The following is an 18,401-nucleotide window of genomic DNA, read 5'->3' on the forward strand; positions in this document are numbered from 1 at the left end:
GTGTGTGTGTGTGTGTGTGTGTGTGTGTGTGTGTGTGTGTGTGTGTGAACTTCTTCACCACTCACTTCCAAGGGCTGGACTCTTGAGAACCACAGCACTCCCTTCTGGGCGTCATTTCCCACCTCTGAGCCTCGGTCCACTGCAGACCAAGGTTCAGACAGAAGAACCTCGCTGTGGTGGAAGCCGTCTTCACGGCATGGAACTGGCCGGGCTTAGTGGGTGCTGTCAGGGCTTTTCGCCCCGGAGCCTGTGGCAGCGCCTCTGAGATGTGTCCCTGTGCTGTCTGTCTCCGCAGAGCAAGCTGGTCAAGTACTTCAGCCGCCAGCTCTCCTGCAAGAAGAAGGTGGCCCCGCAGGAGCGCAATGCCGAACTGGACGGCTTCCCCCAGCTCCGCCACTGGTTCCGGATCGTGGATGTGCGCAAGGAAGTCCTGGAGGTGACCGAGGCAGCCCTGAACCCCTTGACCCTCACTGGCCACCTTCTTTCCCCGCTCGCTAGCTGGCAGGGTTTGGGCTATACCCAGCATAGACTCTGGCACACAGTAGGCCTTCAGTGTGTGCTGGGTGAAGGCTACAAGATCTCAGGTGTATATGAGAGGGGCTGTTGAGGGACCCGTGCTGCCCACCAGCTTTTTGCCACGTGTCTGTGCTGTCTGATAGAGCAGCCATGGGCGCACATGGCTCCCGAGCTCGCAGAGCACTCGGATTTCGATTCATGCATGGGATCAGGGATCTGCATTTTGAATCGTATTTAATGTAAATTACCGTGGCCAGTGCCACCGTATTGGATCGCAGGGACTCAGGATGTCAATCTTTCCATGTGGAGAATGGACAGTTTGGTCCTTAGAACCCACATACAGAAGGCGGGTGTGAAGGCTACACCTGTAATGGCAGAGCTGGGAGGGGGAGAGATAGTTGGATCCTTGAGGCTTACCCACCAGCCTGTGTAATGCACCAGCGCGCGCGCGCACACACACACACACACACACACACACACACACACACACACACACACACACACACGTCCCCAGCACTATGAATTTCTGCACCCCTAGTTTCACTCCCAGGACTGCCCGAATGCCTGAGGCGGTGAGTTCACTTCCTGTAAGCAAAGCAAATTTGGAAGGGGTGGGGTTGTTTGGCTCAAAATTCCAGGCGACAGCCCAGTTAGGGAGGCAGGAAATTGAAGCAGCCCGTCATCCCGGCTGCCCTCAGGGGCAGAGAGAATGAACGCGTGCTTGGCAGTGCTATGCAAAGTTTCTCTTAAGCCCAGGGAGTGGGGGGGGGGGGGGGTCAACCATAGTGGGCGGGGCTTCCAAGCTTAATAAACATAACCAGGACAGCCCCGCCCCCCAGACCTGCCCACAGGCCAACCTGATGGAGACAACCCCTCCCTGAGACTGTAGGCTGTGTCCAGCTGACGGTTAGACTCCGCCTAATGGTACACGCGGTGCATTTTAGTTGCACAGCTCGGGGCGCTTCCTAAAGGCTTTGGAATCGTATAAATCTTCATATGCCGAGGCCCCCTCGTGGGGCTTGTAAGGCAGAGACAAGTCTTCTAGAGGAGGGCTGAAAACTGTGGTCTTCAAATTGCAGCTAATGGGCAGGCAGTTCTTGTTTGGCTGATAAGATCTGATCTTCAAATTTTTATTTTGGCCCAATGTCTTAAAACTTTTATTTTTAATATATTTTTTTAAAAAGACTCGAGATCCCTGGTTTCAAAGCCAGAGGTACTGATTATACAGAAGAGAATCCTTTTCTGATGTGACGAGCCAGTCGGCAGCCCTTTGGTCCCCAAGGCTCTCCCCCTCCACCCTTTGGAGATTTTAGTCTCCCAGCCGGGGATTCTGAGGCCTTCACCCAGGTCGGTGAAGGCTCCCTGCCTGCAGTTCACGCTTGACCACCAGGGGATGCTCTCAGGAGGGAGAGGGATAGGGAGACAGCTGGGAGACGTGCCCTGGGTTCAAATGCTGCCTCCACCATTGTCCTGATGTGTGATGTAGGCTACAGGTTTAGCTTATTTGAGCTTTAGCATCCTGGTCGGCAGGTGATGACAGCGTCACTTTTGCTGAGGATACAGTTCAACGGTAGAGTCCTTGCCTGGCGTGCATGAAATCTAAGCCCAGTTTTCCAACAAACACAAACACACACACAGACATGTGTACATACACACATGTACACAGACACTCACAATACATGCACACACTTATCCACACATACCTCCAGATACCCCCCCCATGGCCACGCACACATCCACGGTCACATCCACAAACATATACACACATCCACACGATGCATACACCCCCCCCCCCCCGCATACATACACACACAGGCTCACACACTCACAAGTACACTCACACACACACATACACACACACTCACACCCCCTCCCCACTTTTAAATCACAGGATTAAAAGGCGCAGTTGGGTCCCAAAGCAAGGAGAAGGCCTTAGATTCTGCATCTGTCCCGACTTATTACCAACTGTCAACTCCGCACAGCCTAAAGCCGCCTGGAGAAAAAAAAAAAAAAAAAAAAGAGTCATAATTGAATGATCATCTATGATCATCTTTATCAGGGTAGCCTGTGGCCGCCTCCGTGAGACAGGTCTTGATGGCTAAGTGAAGCAGGAGGGCCGGCCCACTGTGGGCGGGGCCAGCCCTAGCCGGCCGGGCCTGGACTATGTAAGGAAGGGAGCAAGCCGGAGGAGACAGTGTTCCTCCACGTCTGCCCCAGGCCCCTGCCTTGCATTCCTGGACTGTGGAAGTGTAGGCCACATAAGCCCTCCCTCCCAAGATGCTATTGGTCAGCGTGTTTTATTAGAGCTTTTTTTTTTTTTTTTTTTTTTGTGAGAGCCAGAATTTATGGGTTGTTTTCAATCTGAATGTTACTGTAATGCACAGTCGTGGCCACGAGGGGGCAGCCGGAGCCCACACTGTCGCCGGGGACTCGCCACCCACAGATTCACAAGCCTTATCTAGGTAGTATGTACTATTCGTGTTTAAATCCTTGGCTACCATAGAGACCGTGCAGGAAGACTCTTATGTGCATATGTGGAAACACTGGAAGGCGAGTAGGTATCAAAGCTTGAGGGACGCGGTGGCAATGTTGCAGACTTAGGACACTCTTCAGGGAAGGGGCTGTTCGTAGGGTGTGTGTGGGAGGAGGGCCACCCGGCCATCACATGGCCACCCGGAAATCCTGCTTCTGTCTCCAGCTCCTTTGTTCAGAGAGGTCCTTTCCCCTGTTGCATGCTATTCCTCAGCCTTACCACACAGCCTCACGGAGCTCAGTAGTTATCAAGACTCGCTTCGGCCTGGAGCCACCCACGGGCTTTTTGCCACCGGTTTTTTAGGCCCTAAGGGGCCCCGTATGGCTCCTAGACCCCGTGAGTGCATCAGAAGGGAAACCGAGGCTGGCCGCCAACCAGCACGACTCAGATTTGTGCTTCGTTGGCTTGCTCTGAGTCCACCTTGGCCAAATTCAGCGTGGCTGTCTACTCACGGAAGTGTGAGCGGGGTTTGTCTCCACCGGCGTTAGCAGCCGCCAGTGTGGACAGTTGCTCATGTAGGCACCGCACCTACAGTCCGCACCTCCATTTTATAAGTGAGAAGAGCGAGGCCTAGAGAGGTTAAGTGATCTGTCTAACCAAGCGGCAAACGGGACTCAAACCCGAATTCGGCCTAGTGTTTGCGCAGTGGGCAGTACGCAGCCTCCACGGTGTTTCCCTGTGCAGTTCTTCTGAGCGCCGCAAGAGGGCGGTATGAAGATGCCAAGCCCGTTTGGGTTCCAGGTCCAGCTGACTGCCTTTGTCCCCTCCACTAGGAGATCTCGCCTGACCAGCTGAGCTTGGAGGACCTCCTAGAGATGACGGACGAGCAGGTGTGCGAGACGGTGAAGAAGTATGGAGCCAACCGGGAAGAGTGTGCCCGGCTCAACGCCTCGCTGTCCTGTCTCAGGAACGTGCACTCGTCAGGTGAGCAGCTCAGGAGGTCAGGAGTGTCCCCAGATGGTCGACCTCTGTCCTTCGAGCATCTGAGAGGGCTCTGGAGAGCAACGCCAGCCCAGGAGCAAAGATGGCCATGAGAGCTAGGAATAGGCGGGGTCTGAGCTCCACCCTGCAGAGTAGGCAGGGTCTGAGCTCCACCCTGCAGAGGATGGAGGCTTGCTCATCCTGAGTCCTGGATAATTAGGGTCCAGAAGTGGGAATCTTGGATGTTCGAGGGAAGGCAGGGTTTTCCCCTCTCAGACACTCCGAAGTGGCTTTGTGTTCTGAAGAGCAGTTCGGATTATTTCTATGCACAAACACTATGCAGTTTTTGTAACAGAAATCAGGTTGTAACTGTCCCAGGACCTGCAGCTGTCATTTTACTATACTTTCTGGTGCAACCCTTCCTTGCCAGTGATCTCTCTCTCTCTGTCTGTCTCTCTCTTTCCATAACACGGATAAGATTACTTAGACATATTATTTTAAAATTCATTTTCTCCTAATCTCAACTCTGTGGCTTTGCCTTATTAATTTACAATCTAAGTATTTCATTATTTTTTTCCTGGATGGTTCCAATTAATCACTCAGAACTGTGACGCAGAGCTGTAGCTGTGGTCGTTGTTGGTAGAGTGTTTGCCCAGCATACACAAGGCTCCAGGTCTGATCCCCAGCCTCATAAACGGGGTGCAGGAAACCCTGTCTCAAGAGAAAAAGGAAGCAAACCTGTGCAGCCAGCCGATCACTAACTGCAGGCGACTGAAGCTCGCCTTTGCTCTCTGGGCTCCCTGCAAACCGTTACAATCACCAGCACTGCCGTTTCAGTTCTCACCACAAGGTGGCGCCGTGGACCACAGCTCTGGCACAATGTGGCGGCTGTTAATTCTTACTGTGGCTAGTTAACATGCAACCTGCAATTACGATTTACTGAGTGACTGTTGGTACGGCTAGGAGGGCGGATGGGCCGGCGGCGGCGAGCCAGACAGAACAGGTTTCAAGTGTGCATGCCCGAGGACCTGAGCGCCATTTTAAGAACCCGTGTTAAGAGCAAGCCAGTTGCGTGCGCACGCGCACACACACACACACATGCATACGCATGCACTCATTCTTGTTTCCTGACAGGGAACCCAGCCTGGCAGGCGTGGAGGGGAGGCAGGTATTTCCGATTCGTCCCCGTTGTACAGTGTCACCATGTGTATGTGTGTGCTGCTGGCGACTGGACCCAGAGCCTTGACCCTGCTAGGCCAGTGCTCTACCACAGCGTCACATCCTCATATTCTGTACCCTACACCGAATGCTGGCCATGACCTGCCACCCACACACGCCGTTCAGGGGGTTGTGAGCTGTGGCCTGAGAAGATAACGGTCTGTGGGACGGGGGATGGCGGAGGGGTCAGGAGGACCCACTGCTCTTGCAGAGGATCCTGGTTTGATGGCCAGCACCAATGGCGGCTCACAACCGCCCGTAACTCCGGCTCCAGGGGACCCGATGATTTCTTCTGGCCTCTCCAGAGTACCTCACATATGTATTATACCTTCAGAGAAGCGTGCATGCATGTGCACACACACTCAGCCCAAACTACACTTTACTCCTTTGGTCCAAGCGCTTAAGAGATTGAGGCACGTGGATTTCTAGTTTGAGGCTATTCTTGTCTACATAGTGAGTTCAGGGTAGCCAGGGATACAGAGCGAGACCGTCTCAAAACAAAAACAAAAACAAAACCAACTAAAGAACAAAACTAATTGTAAAGAGAGAGACAGAGAGAGAGAGAGAGAGAGAGAGAGAGAGAAACTCTGATGATGTAGTTCATGCTGCTGGCTCCATCTCAGGTATTTCCGAAGTTCCCATGGCAACAAGCTACTTCCTGCTTCTTGTGATGGCCAGAGTCAGGGCTTGGGTTCTGAGCACCAGTGGCTAGGAGTTGCTGTTGTGCCCAGCTATCGTGGCACAGAGGCCAAGCCTGGAGCCACGCACCCCTCTTGGGGAGTGACGACCACTGACTCTGGGTTTCCTTACCTCTAGCCCTACGTTCTGTGGTACCCGCAGATAGCTATGTCACCACGTTGTTATTTTTTGCCTTTCGTGGGGTGCCCCTCCACCACAGGACTGTGCGGCCTCTGTCTGTCGTCCATTCCCGGTGTGAAAGTTAATATCTGGCACACAGTAAGAGTTTAATAAACAATTTGGTTGTTCTCTCCCCTTTGCCCGGCCCGTGAAAACACAGCGAGGCCTTGAAGCGTGGATCTCTCCACACTTAGTGAAGACACTGAGGGGTTGGCTTCCACTTGGGCTTGTGCTCCCACTTTCCTTTCAAGCCCTAAAAATGTGTATTTTCAGACTTGTGTATTTGTGTGTATGTGAATGTATGGCGTGTGCCCATCTGTGTGCGCGTGGATGCTTACACCTGCGTGGTGCACAGAGCTCAGAAGAGGGCACCGTGTGCACGGCTCCGTCACTCTCCACCGAACTCTTTGAGGCAGGGTCTCTCTGAAGCCAGCAAGCCCTGGCCATCCTTCTGCCTCTCCCTCCTCAGGGCTGGGGTTCTAGGCATGTGGGGACACCTGGCTTATTGAACATGAGCTGGGGTCTGAACTTCAGTCCTCCTGATTGCACAGTGAGCACTGTGTGCCGAGTCCATCTCTGCAGCCCCTAAAAACTCGATGAGCCACTAATCCTGCCGCACTGCAGATGAAGTTTCCTATCTCGGGTTTGCTCCTCTGTCCAGACTTCCCCACCCCTTCCCACTCACATCCTCAGACCCAAAGCCGGCCCCTCCCTATCCCCCCCAACCCCCGCCAAGCTCCTTCTGGACCACACAAACTGAGCTGGCTCTGACCCTTGACCCCTAGAATGCCACATACATTCAGTGACTCCCAAGGACTCTGTACCATGGATCCTCTCCTCTCCTCTCTCACCTCTGGTCCTGGTCAATTTTACCCCAGTAAATTCAAAGAGGGCTCCTTGGTTTCCTCTCAACATGGCTGAGGCGATTCTGTGCCTCAAGGCTCCTGTCCCTGGGTGAGTGAATGAAGGGATTAGCAATGAACAGATGCTCTGTCACTCATGCCTCATTGTGACTGTTTCCTCATCTGGGCACCCTCATTGGAGCAGGACCCTCCTGTAGGCGGGCAGCCGCTGCCCCTTTTGGTACCTAGCATCCTGATCAGGTTGAATTAATCTATGTTGGAGAAAGTGGAGGGTAGAGCCTCAAGATGTGCCTGCCATAGATATCCACCAGGGGGCAGCATCAAGCCAGCCACCATGGCTCCTTCCTGTTTCCAATACTCTCCCGCCTTCAAAAATTCTAATTATTTCCTCGAAGCTTCTAAACACCTCGGGACTGGATGCTCTTCTTTCTTTCCCTCCCTGCTTTCCTGTGTAAATAAGAAGTCTAATCTCAAACCAGGGAGTAAGTTGGTATCTTTCCTTTAGCCCAGGCTGTCCTCAAACTTGTCTCCATCTTCCAAGTGCTGAAGTTGCAGATCTGTATCCTCGCCTGGCTTAGCAGCCTAGCATTCCTTTATCTGTTTGGTTGTCCATCCATCCGTCCATCTGTCCTTCTGTGTGTGTATCTTTCTTATGCTACTGGGGGACCCAGTTCAGGCCTTGAGGATGCTGGGCGAGAGCTGTAGCAGTACCAGGAGCTCCGCCTCTGCTTCTGCGGCTCGGTCCTTCATCATTTGCTGAGGTCCTCGGATCTGACAACCTTGGCTTTGGATCCTGGCTGTGACTTTGGTGGGTGGCGGCCGTGATTCTGAGCTCAGTGTCCCGAGTGCAGGAGAAAGGACGGGCATTTCCGAGGTGTGGTTGTGGGGAGGGTGATAAGACGATGCAGGCAGAGCACAGGGCCTGGCCAGAGTGAGGCAGGTGATGCCCCATTGAGCTCATCACATGTCACACCCACTCCTATCCGAACACCACCACCACCACCACCACCACCATCACCACATTGTCATCACAGCCAATCCTAACCCGCAGTCACCATTATCACCATCACTGCCACTGCATCATCACCCACCACCCTTCCTCTGCCCCCAACTTATTTTTCTCCACTTCTTCCCATACTTTTTTTTTTTCCTCAGGGGGACCTCAGTTCATCCTTTCCTTCTGCTGTAGCAACATATCTTAGGCTGATAGTCCGTAACAGGCAGAGATGTGTCACACATGGTTCTACAGACTGGGACATTCCCAGTGGCCGCATCGCTGGGACACCCCAGAGAAGGGCTGGGCAGCCCCCCCTTCCCAAGGCTTGCTCACTGCCTCACCTTTCTCTTCCTCCCAGTATAGTTTAAGCCAGTGGCCCTCCACCTTCCTAATGCTACGACCCTTTGATACAGCTCCTCGTGTTGTGGTGATCCCCCAAACATAAAATTATTTTCATTGTTGTTTCATAACTGTAATTTTGCTACTGTTAAGGATAACAGTGTAACGGTATATTCTCACTCATAAGTGGATATTAGACATATAATATAGGATAAACGTACTAAAATCTGTACACCTAAAGAAACTAATCAAGAAGGAGGACTCTGCCTAAAATGCTCAATCCCCATTCATAAAGGCAAAGAGGATAGACATCAGAAGAAGGAGAAAACAGGGAACAGGACAGGAGCCTGCCACAGAGGGCCTCTGAAAGGCTCTACCCTGCAGGGTTTCAAAGCAGATGCTGAGATTTATGGCCAACCGTGGGGCAGAGTGCAGACAATCTTATGAAAGAAGGGGGAGAGTGTAAGACCTGGAGAGGACAGGAGCTCCACAGTAGAGCAACAGAACCAAAAATATCTGGGGACAGGGGTCTTTCCTGAGACTGATACTCCAACCAAGGATCATTCATGGAGATAACTTGGAACCCCTGCAAAGATGTAGCCCATGGCAGTTCAGTGTCCAAGTGGGTTCCATAGTAATGGGAACAAGGACTGCCTCTGACATGAACTGATTGGCCTGCTCTTTGATCACCTCCCCCTGACGGGGGAACAGCCTTACCAGGCCGCAGAGGAAGGCAATGCAGCCAGTCCTGATCAGACCTGATAAACCAGGATCAGAAGGAAGGGGAGGAGGACCTCCCCTATCAGTGGACTGGGGGAGGGGCATGGGCAGAGAAGGGAGAGGGAGGGTGGGGTTGGGAGGGGAGGAGGGAGGGAGCTACAGGGGGGATACAAAGTGAATAAATTGTATATAATAATAATAAAAAAAGAATAGCAGTGTAAGCTAGGCGTGGTGGCACATGCCTTTGATCCCAGCACTCAGAGGCAGAGGCAGGCAGATCTCTGAGTTTGAGGTCAGTCTGGTCTACAGAGGGAGTTCCAGGACAGCCAGGGCTGCTCAGAGAAACCCTTTCTGGAACTCTTGCTCCCGTGAAAAGGTCATTCTCACCACCCCTCCCTCCAGAAAGGGGTTGTGACCTGCAGGTTGGTAACCGCTGGCCTAAGCCCTCACTCTGTATCTGCAGGGCTTCCAGGGCTGGTGGCCGTTGTCAGGGACCTGGTTTGAGCTGAGGCTTAAAGTGAGTGACTCTTCAGGCAGTTATGGGGACAAGTGGGCTTCTGTGGTGTGAGGAAGGGTGGGGAACCCCAGGCACGCTAAAGACTGGTCGGGTGTGGGAGTTACTAAGTGGTTAGTGCCCATCAGACAGAGGCCACCGCAAAGGGCTCACCCTGAACACCATCCAGCCACATGACACCTGGACAAACACCGAGGCTGTAGCCTAGGGCAGTGTCTCAGATCAGGGTGAGACGCTGGACATCCTTCCTGAGGCCGGGAATAATGAAGGGAGAAGGTCAGAGCGGGACACTGCTCTCCAGGTCTTTGCTGGCCTGTTTGGTCCCTAGGCCCCTCATGAGTATCAGGGTGGGGGTAGAGGAGAGCTGGCAGCCGGGAACAGGAAGTAGAGAGGCCCTGAAATAGACCAGCCTCAGATACTTTGTGGCTTCTTCCCAGCCAGGCTTTGAATGAACAAAGCCTGAGAATGGGTCTTGATTGCTCTATTGTTCCACTTGCTTCTGCTTTGGAGAAGGCAGGAGGGGGAACAGCTCCCCTGCCGAGAGGGGCCCAGGGGGTACCAGTGTGTGCCAACATGATGCCATGGTTTGCTCTTGCTCTCAGGGGTCCTTCCCAGGCATGTGGCAACCCTCAGGATACATGCACATGGTGACAGAAGCCTGTCCAAGTCACCCTTCTGTCCCTGTGGCTCATCCACTCACAGTGTGGGACTTCCTCTGCTTCATTATTGCTGGGACCAGGGTCACAAGGATAGCGAACCTTCACCCTTTATCAGGAGACTCTGTTCATTTTCACTGACCCACTGGCACAGTACATTCCTAGAACTTTCCATGCATTGAAGAGAGAGAGAGAGAGAGAGAGAGAGAGAGAGTATGTGTACATATGCTAAGTATGCATGCACACATGTAGAAGCAGAAACAACCTTGAATGTCATGCATCACATACCTTATTTTGGGACAGGTTCTCTGACTGGACTGGGATTTGCCAATTTGGCCTACCTGAGGTCACATGGGGTCATGAGGCCCCGCTGTTGGGAAGGTTGGGGAGGGCACACAGGGGCAGCACCTCAGGATCATGCTTTCTATTGCTCCACGGGCAGGAGGCCCTCCAGGGCGAGGTGGAGACTTCTTCACCCTGGCCAACATGGGCTTCTAGATACTTGCTCCCAGGAGGATGCAGGTGGGAGGTTGATCTAGAGCCGGGCATAGCCCCAGGGGCATTGGCTGAGGGGAGATTTCCTGACAGTCCGGTGGATGCTGTCAGGAAGCTTGGCTTTCAGAGCTGAATGGGAACTGGGGAGGAAGTTTCTGGAAGGGCAGGGTCTCCATCCTGTCCTACAAAAACTCAGACTGGAAGGTGGAAGGAGCTTGCTTGAGGCAAGTCAAGCCTGCTCTCCTCCATTGCCTGGGACACCTTCAGTGCTTTCTGTCATTCCAAGCTGCAGGACTGGGGCGTAAATGGGTTGGTTAAAGCCAAGCCTTCTCCCCGCCCTCTGGTGACAAATGAATGCCTAGCACTCTGCAGACCCTGTTTGTCTTCTGTGTTTTTAAAGTTCACCTCCCCATCTCCTGCCTCCTCCCTCCTCTGAATGGGAACACCGGCCTGTGAAGCCTGGGCCTGCTGTGGGACAGACTGTTGCCCCTGGGCTGTATCTGTACCTGGGGGTCGGAATCTCACTGGTGACCCACCCAGCCAGGGTCCCCCCACATACACACCCGCCTTCCACACCTGGTCACTTCCACCTCCTTGCAGGTCATGTATCTGTTCGTTTCTCTGCTCACCGGTTGCTTTGAAGACAAGGTGATCAAAGCCTTTCCTGGAAGTGCCTTGTGGGAAAAAGGCTCCTGCCACCTGTGGCTGGTACCATTATTTATATCCATGGCATCTGGAAGATAATGGTAGAAGAGACAGGTGCATATTGACAGGGCCCTGAGCCACATGGTTGGAAGGGCGGAGGCCTTTGAGGATCATGAGTTAGCACCAGGCAATGGCTTACATCTTAGAAAGAGCTGGTGTCCCAGGCTTCTGGCCCGTCACCTAATAATGTCTTCAGTAGCCCATTTATAAGGCTTTGTCCTTGAAATACGCTGCCCTGGCCTTTCCCTGGCGAGTTCTTTATCGTTTTGATCCATCTCAGCTCAAAGTCTCTTCCTTAGGGAGCCCTGCCTCTGTTTCAGGTGGTTTCTGCCTCGTTACCTGGTAGTGTTTTTATTTGGGATGGGTCATTTCCCAGGCTGAACCATCAACCACAGGCCTGACTTCTAGAGTCCTCTCCACAGCCACGTGGAGTCCAGGGGAGCTTTCATTGCCTAGTAAAGAATGAAGCTCAGAGAGGTTCATCCTTTGCCTGGGGTCACAGAGCAGCTGAGTGAAATGATGTCTGTCTGGCTTCCGAGTCAAGGCTCTTAGTTCACAGAGAAATGGGAACGGCTTTCCCTCAACTCTGGCTGGTCCCTGTGTCCTCCTTTGCTCAGAGTGAGAACCAGCCCCTTCAGAGGTTCAGGGATGGAACAGATTTTAGTCCAGGAAACAAAAGGAAGCGACTATGAGGCTGTGTTTCAGATGAAAATGTCGGCGCGACCACCAGCCCCGGGTACCACCTGCAGGTGGGAGGCCAGACCCAGCTTCCACGTCACGCAGACAGAAAAATCTCTTTGTAGATGGGCAGGCGAGCATTTCTCTTGGCCAGCTTACGTCCCTCCTGGCTGTGATCTGAAGAGAGGGTGGGGGCCTGCCTGGGGGACAGAATGATGAGCTGGGGCATGGCCCAGTGGCAGAGTGCTTGGGGGCATGTGTAGGACCCTGGGTTCTGTCCCCAGCTCTGCAAAGATAAGTAGCTTAAGCAATAAGTTATAGCAAACGTGTGGGGCAGGGAGCATGGGAAAGATGGCCTTACTTTGGAATGCAGTATTTTCGCCGTCAACTAGGAGTGGCTGTAGCTGGGCCCCAGCCCCTCACAGCCGACGACGTCCTGCCTCAGATGGCCTTGAACTTCATTCCGTTGTTTTCTATATTTACAGTCAGACACAGTCACATATAGAGAAATGCCCAGGCTTTTTTGGGGAAGAAAAGATGGAAACAATTCCAACTGTGTATAGAGACTAATTTGCATCCACATTTGCATACGATTAATATTTAAAACATGGCCACTAAGGAAAAAGTCAGAAGGAAGACCTGGCTAGTCCCTCCTGCTCATCTTGATTTTTTCTCTTCTGGGGCAACGCCCACGAGGCTCTTCGGCTTCAACAGAGGTTTCAGGGGAAAGAGTCCTCCTTTTGGTTTGTGGGCGTGGTCTATACTTCCTGTTCTGGGTTTCTCCTGGTGCAGCTTTCAGTGGTTCCCTCCGGGTATAAGCCCCTCCCCCGTCATGCCCCTCCCTCGCCTACGTTCCCTGAAGTCAACTTTCACAACTCTTGATGACATGATGCCTCAGGGTGTGGCAGCATAAAGCCCACCACTCCCGGGCAGCCCTCCTGGGTCACACCCTCAAAGTTGCCATCTTGTATCTGTTTATAAATCTTGCGCTTCAGACAGTAAGTCTGGACAGTGGGTCCATCTGGCAGCAGAAACAAAACAAACCAAACAAACAAACAAAGAAAAAACAATAACCACGTGGAAAGAGCACATGTGTTGTGCTATTCCAAGGTGACTTTGAAAGTGATTTCACTTACGTTCGTTCATCCTTTTTTGTATTCTCTTTTCATAGAAGGGAACCCAGGAGCAGGGAGGTGGCACAGGGCACCCAGGTCGCTCCGGAAGAACGGGGTGTGCACCCCAAACTCACCCCTTCATTTTCTACAAACTATTTAACGCAGGAACGGAAGTGTGGAATGTGCTAATAAGCCAGTGAACTGAACTGACCTGACCCCACCACGGGGCCTCCCCTCGGGAGGGGTGGAGGTAGGTAGGAAGTGTTTGCATGTTTTCCTGGGAGAGAGGGGAGGTGAAAGGACAAGCAAGGGAGAGCTTTTTCTCCACTGGCCCATGTCAGCCTGATGCCTGCTTTTTAAAATAAAAGTTTTACCAGCGCATTGCCATGTTCATTTGTTTACACGTTGTCCAAGGCTAGCTTTTTGTTTTGAGACAAGGCACGTAGCCCAGGCTATCCCCTAACTCCGAGTGCTGGGACCACAGGCGTGTACCCACAGGTCTGGCTCCTACGTTTTCACACTTAACACCAGAAGTGTATGGCATAGCATAGCGGAGACTGAGTGACCCACGAAGCCAGAAATATTTACTATCTGGCGCTGTAGGGGAAACACTCGTTAACCTTAAAAAAGACCGAACATGCGAGAAAAAGAGTGAGAAATAAAACACACGGCTCTAAATCGGGAGAGGCTTTGGGGGGATATGGAGAAGAGCTTCCTTTAGGGGGGAGCCTAGGGAGGTGGTGATGGAGAGAACACTGGGTTGTGGCGTGTAGACTTCCTTCCCGTGGTGCAGGGCTTGTGGAGCCAGCATTCCCAGGGAACTTAAGATAGGATGCTCAAGGGAGGTGGAAATGAGCATGCCCAGAGAGGCTGATAACTTGCCTTGGGCAACACAGCTAACTCCTAATAGAGGGCCCACGTAAATCTCATCCTGTCTTCCAGTTTCTGTTGCTATGACGAAACACCACGACCAAAAGCAACTTGGGGAGGAAAGGGTTTATTCGGCTTACACTTCCACATTGCTGTTCATCACTGAAGGACGTCAGGACAGGAACTCAAGCAGGGCAGGAACCTGGAGGCAGAAGCTGATACAGAGGCCATGGAGGGGTGCTGCTCACTGGCTTGCTCTCAAGGCTTGCTCAGCCTACTTTCTTACAGCACCCAGGACCACCAGCCCAGGGATGGCCCCACCCACAGTGGGCTGGGCCCTCCCCCATCAGTAACTTATTAAGACAGTGCCTGACAGACTTGCCTACAGATCAGTCTCATGGAGTCATTTTCTCAATTGATATTTCTTCTTCTCTGACGGATCTAGCATGTATTAAGGTGACATAAAGCCAGCCAGCACACACCTTAATCAGATGCTTCCATGAAGTAGTTGTCTGTGACCCCCAAAGCAGGGTTCTCTAGCATGTCAACATGCCAGGGTCATGGATGTCATGTGGCCAGGACTTTCTGAATGCCATTCCTACGTGGGAGTTCCTCATTCTCTTTGGGTAAATGTATGCTGCACCCCAAAGGGATTTTGGAATATGGGGCTACCTCACATCCCCAAAGGAAGTCTGAAACTCCCCTTTCCCCCCCAGCCCCATATAGCTGTTGGCACATCGGGGCACGGGGATACCTCCTATCCCCATGCCCGCCCTGCTCTCGGGAACATGGCTCAGCTTAGCGTCATCGCCAGATCCTTTGCTTTGCTTTGAGCTGTTGCTTTGTCCTCCTCTGTCTATTGCTCTGTGGAAAAGACATCGGGGCTTGCTTTGTGACTGGACTGCAGGCCACCCTGGGAAGTGGCTGACTGGCTGTCAGGTGGGTCCCTCCAGGGGCCTTGTGCCTACATCAGCATGGTGAGCCGCAGAACTGAGTAGCAGTCCTGCATATTTGCTTTGTAGCAGGGTCAGAGTGTTCCTTGGCCGGAGACTTTCCTCATTGCTGTTTATTTGCTGGACATCCTGCCTAGGTGCCCTTGCGCTGGTGCAGTACCACTTGTGGCCACCAAGAGGCACTGTCTAACAATCTTCCTTTGGCCTGAATTGGGACTCCCTGGAAGAGATGCCATCAGCATGTGCAATCTGGAAATTTCAATCTTCTGAAATGCGGGGTGGGGGCAGGGGTGAGGGGAAGGGAGGAAAGGGAGAGGGACAGGACTAGAGTCCTGATGTGGGGGGAAGGTTGGACCCAGACACAGCAGGGAACTAGTGTGCATATAATTCACAGTTTCCTGGTATGCTGACACCCAGGAGTGGGAATTTGGTCTCTTCCCAGCTGGCCTTGGTCTGTGGATGTCTGAGCAGGTTCACAGCTTCCTTCCGCTGTGGTATGCTCAGAAGGGACCTTGCTGTCACTCACTTCCTCTCAGCATCCTGTCATCCAGGCTCCGGGTCTGTGTCCCTGCTCTGTTCTCAAGGCCAGTTAAGCTGTGAAAAAGAAGCACCCATCTTCTAGGCTGCAGCTGATAATGGCAGAGTTGCAGCAGCTTGGTTCACAGTTGCTCAATTCTCCTAGGAGAAAAGGGCCGAGGATGGGATCTGGGGCTAGATCAAGCTGTGGAGATGCCCTCCCGGAGCCTTGGCTTCTGTGCCAATCTGCACCTTAGCCTTTAGCATGGGGCCAGGCATATAGGGAAAAATGGAAACCAAAATAGGCAAAAGGGAAGAGCTGTGTGCGAAGACCTAGTTTGGCAGAGGCAGGAAGCCTGCACCTTCTTTCTCCTGCCCTGGCCAGCCCGTGGCTCTGTCGGGGTGTGTGTGGGAGGCTGAGTTCTGAGCCTGGCATCTGTGGTCTGGGCCTCCTGTTGGCATAGCCACCTCTAGGGCACATGGAAGAAGCTCAGTGTGTGCACAGAGCATGGTCTGTGGTAGGCTCTTTGGTCTAAACCACAGACTTGAAGAAAGCAAGCGGATCAAAGTTTCCCTTGTGTGCCTTGTCACCCCTAGGCTGTGCTTGTGCAACCTGCCTGTAGCGGCTTTCTAGAAGGAGGTTCTGTCCAGGGCTGAGTCCATCCTGTGAACCTGGTAGAGACCAGGAAGCCCTTGAACTTATGGGAGCGATTTCCTCGTGGATGGAGGGACCCACACTCCAGCCCCCAGAGCGTTTTAGAGCAGAACAAAAAGGCCTGAGACACTGTCTTCTTGTAGCGTAGCTGCGAAGGCGAAGGCGAAGCCTGTGGAATGAGACGCCACTTGCAGTGTCTCTCATTGCTGCTAACCTCAGGGGCCAGGCTTGGGAGTCCTAGGTTCCATTCCCAGGAAACAAATGAGTGAATAAACAAATAAAACAAACAAATAAATGACATCTCAGCGCTGTCAGCGTTTCTTGGCGAAGACTGCTGTGGTTGGGGCCTCGGACTGACTTCTAAGTGCTCGAGTGATTCTGGAGACCAGGGAGATGACAGCTGAAGTGCTCAGAAGCCAGATGAAAGCCAGGAGATTCCACAGGGGCTGAGACTCCGCAGAAGGCATACACAACTGTAATTGAGTTGGTGTGAAGGCTTGTGATGGCCAGAGTCCGCCTTTCCCAGGGGCCCATGGTCAAATTAACAGGAAACAGATGAAAGCTGGGATTTTTGATGCACCCACCCCTCTCACGAACATGTGTGGACATGTGCACAGGCAAACACATATGTCCATACACACAGATGCACATACACTTAGCCAATCATGTACACACACAAACACTCAGAAATGCATGCATGTGTATGTACACACACACAGAAAGAGAGAGATAGAGACAGAGAGATAGAGAGAGAGAGAGAGAGAGAGAGAGAGAGAGAGATGCAAACACACCACCATCTTTCTTCTCTGTGGCCATGTTAAATTTTCTATCAGATTTGTAGATAAACAGTCACCGGTGGCCCAGGAGAGAAGCTAGAGGTAGGGCTAGGTGATGGGAACCTGTCCAGGCCACTGGCCACCCTGGACTTGGTGTCTTGTGACACACCAGGAGACAGGATAGAGAGCTTGAAACCCTCCCATCGACTCTGTTGTGAATAACAACACTCAGTCTAGGAGCAGGGACTCCACCTTGCGCTTTGAAGCGGTTCTGTCACTCGCATGGAGGCGGGATCTCTTCTCACTTTCTTCGGAGGCTTTGATCCGCAGAGGTGAATGTCTGTGGGCCACAGCTCCTCCCCACTCAACTCAGCACCCAATGTTAAGGCGGTGGTCATCAATGTAGCGATCATTACCACCACTGATCTACCTACGCGCTGGGGAAGCCCAGGGCCTGGGGGAGCCCAGAACAGGATCCTCCCGGGTTCCTGAAGGGTGATGGGCTGTTTGGGCTTTCTGCCTCTTCCTGCTTCATAGCTTCTTTTCATTCCTACACCAGATGCCAAGTTACGAATCTGCTCAGCAATCTTTTTCTTGTACATCATCATGGCTCAGAGATATTTTTTTTTTTTTAAATATCTTCTTGAACTGTTTTGGGTTATAAAAGCCTGCAGAGAGATGGATGGCTCAGGTCGCACCCAGAACAGTCATGAAGTCAGTGTTGCCTGGAGGAGCTCAGCCTGTGGCCGTCAATAGTTGCCTTGGTCTCAAAGACAGAAGCTTGGCCAAGGTCACCCAACTGGATTTAGTCAGATTTGTCTGAAATCTCTGGAGCTTCAGGAGCACAGACTGGATTCACAGGGGATGCCGCCCACCCCCGCCCCCGAGTGAGAGGGATGATTGTTTCAAGCTAGCCATGTCCAGGAAATGCTGGCAGATGTTTGGATGCCCTGGGAGGAGACAGGAGCAGGGCCAGGCTGGTGAGGAGGAAGGAGAAGGGGTGACTTGGGGGGGTATAGGATCAAGGCTTTGGGGTCAGAAGGGCCCCCCTGTCCTCTGAGATGTTCCTCAAGGCCAGCCCTGCCTCTGGCTTGCTCTGCAGTGCCAGGCGGCTGCTGGCCTGGCCTCTGTGGGTCTCTTGGGAGTCTTGTCAGGGGGCTGCATTGTACCAGAGGCTCTGGGCACACAGCTGTGCATGCACACAAGGCCAGTCAGAGGTTGCCAACATGGCTCAGCAGGGCAAGGCGCTTGCTGACAAACTTGGTGCCTTGAGACCCACATAGTCAGGGAGGACTCACCTGAAGGCTGTCCTCTGACTTCCTCACATGCACACATGTGGCCATCGTCAGTTCTGTTGGTTATCCTTTTGAGAGACATGACACAAACTTGATAGAGGAAAAAGAAACCCTCAGGTGTCCTTGCTGGTGTGTCCTTGAAGACAGAGGCGGGTTCGCTGGCTGTAGAGGTGCTGGTGGCCAGCATGACCTGGCCTTAGCATGTGGC

At 52.7% G+C, this 18,401-nt stretch overlaps 1 protein-coding gene across 1 annotated transcript in view; it reads left to right on the top strand.

Moving 5' to 3' along the window:
- Nucleotides 1–18,401, top strand: part of Ksr2 (kinase suppressor of ras 2) — a 287,352-nt gene that overhangs the window by 79,786 nt on the left and 189,165 nt on the right. The window contains exons 2-3 of the mRNA XM_055605953.1: nt 296–436; nt 3,823–3,973. Of these exons, the coding sequence (XP_055461928.1) occupies nt 296–436; nt 3,823–3,973 (292 nt within the window). The remainder of the gene's footprint in view (nt 1–295; nt 437–3,822; nt 3,974–18,401) is intronic.

This window comes from Psammomys obesus, unplaced genomic scaffold (genome assembly GCF_907164565.1).
Source record: "Psammomys obesus unplaced genomic scaffold, mPsaObe1.curated_primary_1811, whole genome shotgun sequence".
Classification (NCBI taxonomy): domain Eukaryota; kingdom Metazoa; phylum Chordata; class Mammalia; order Rodentia; family Muridae; genus Psammomys; species Psammomys obesus.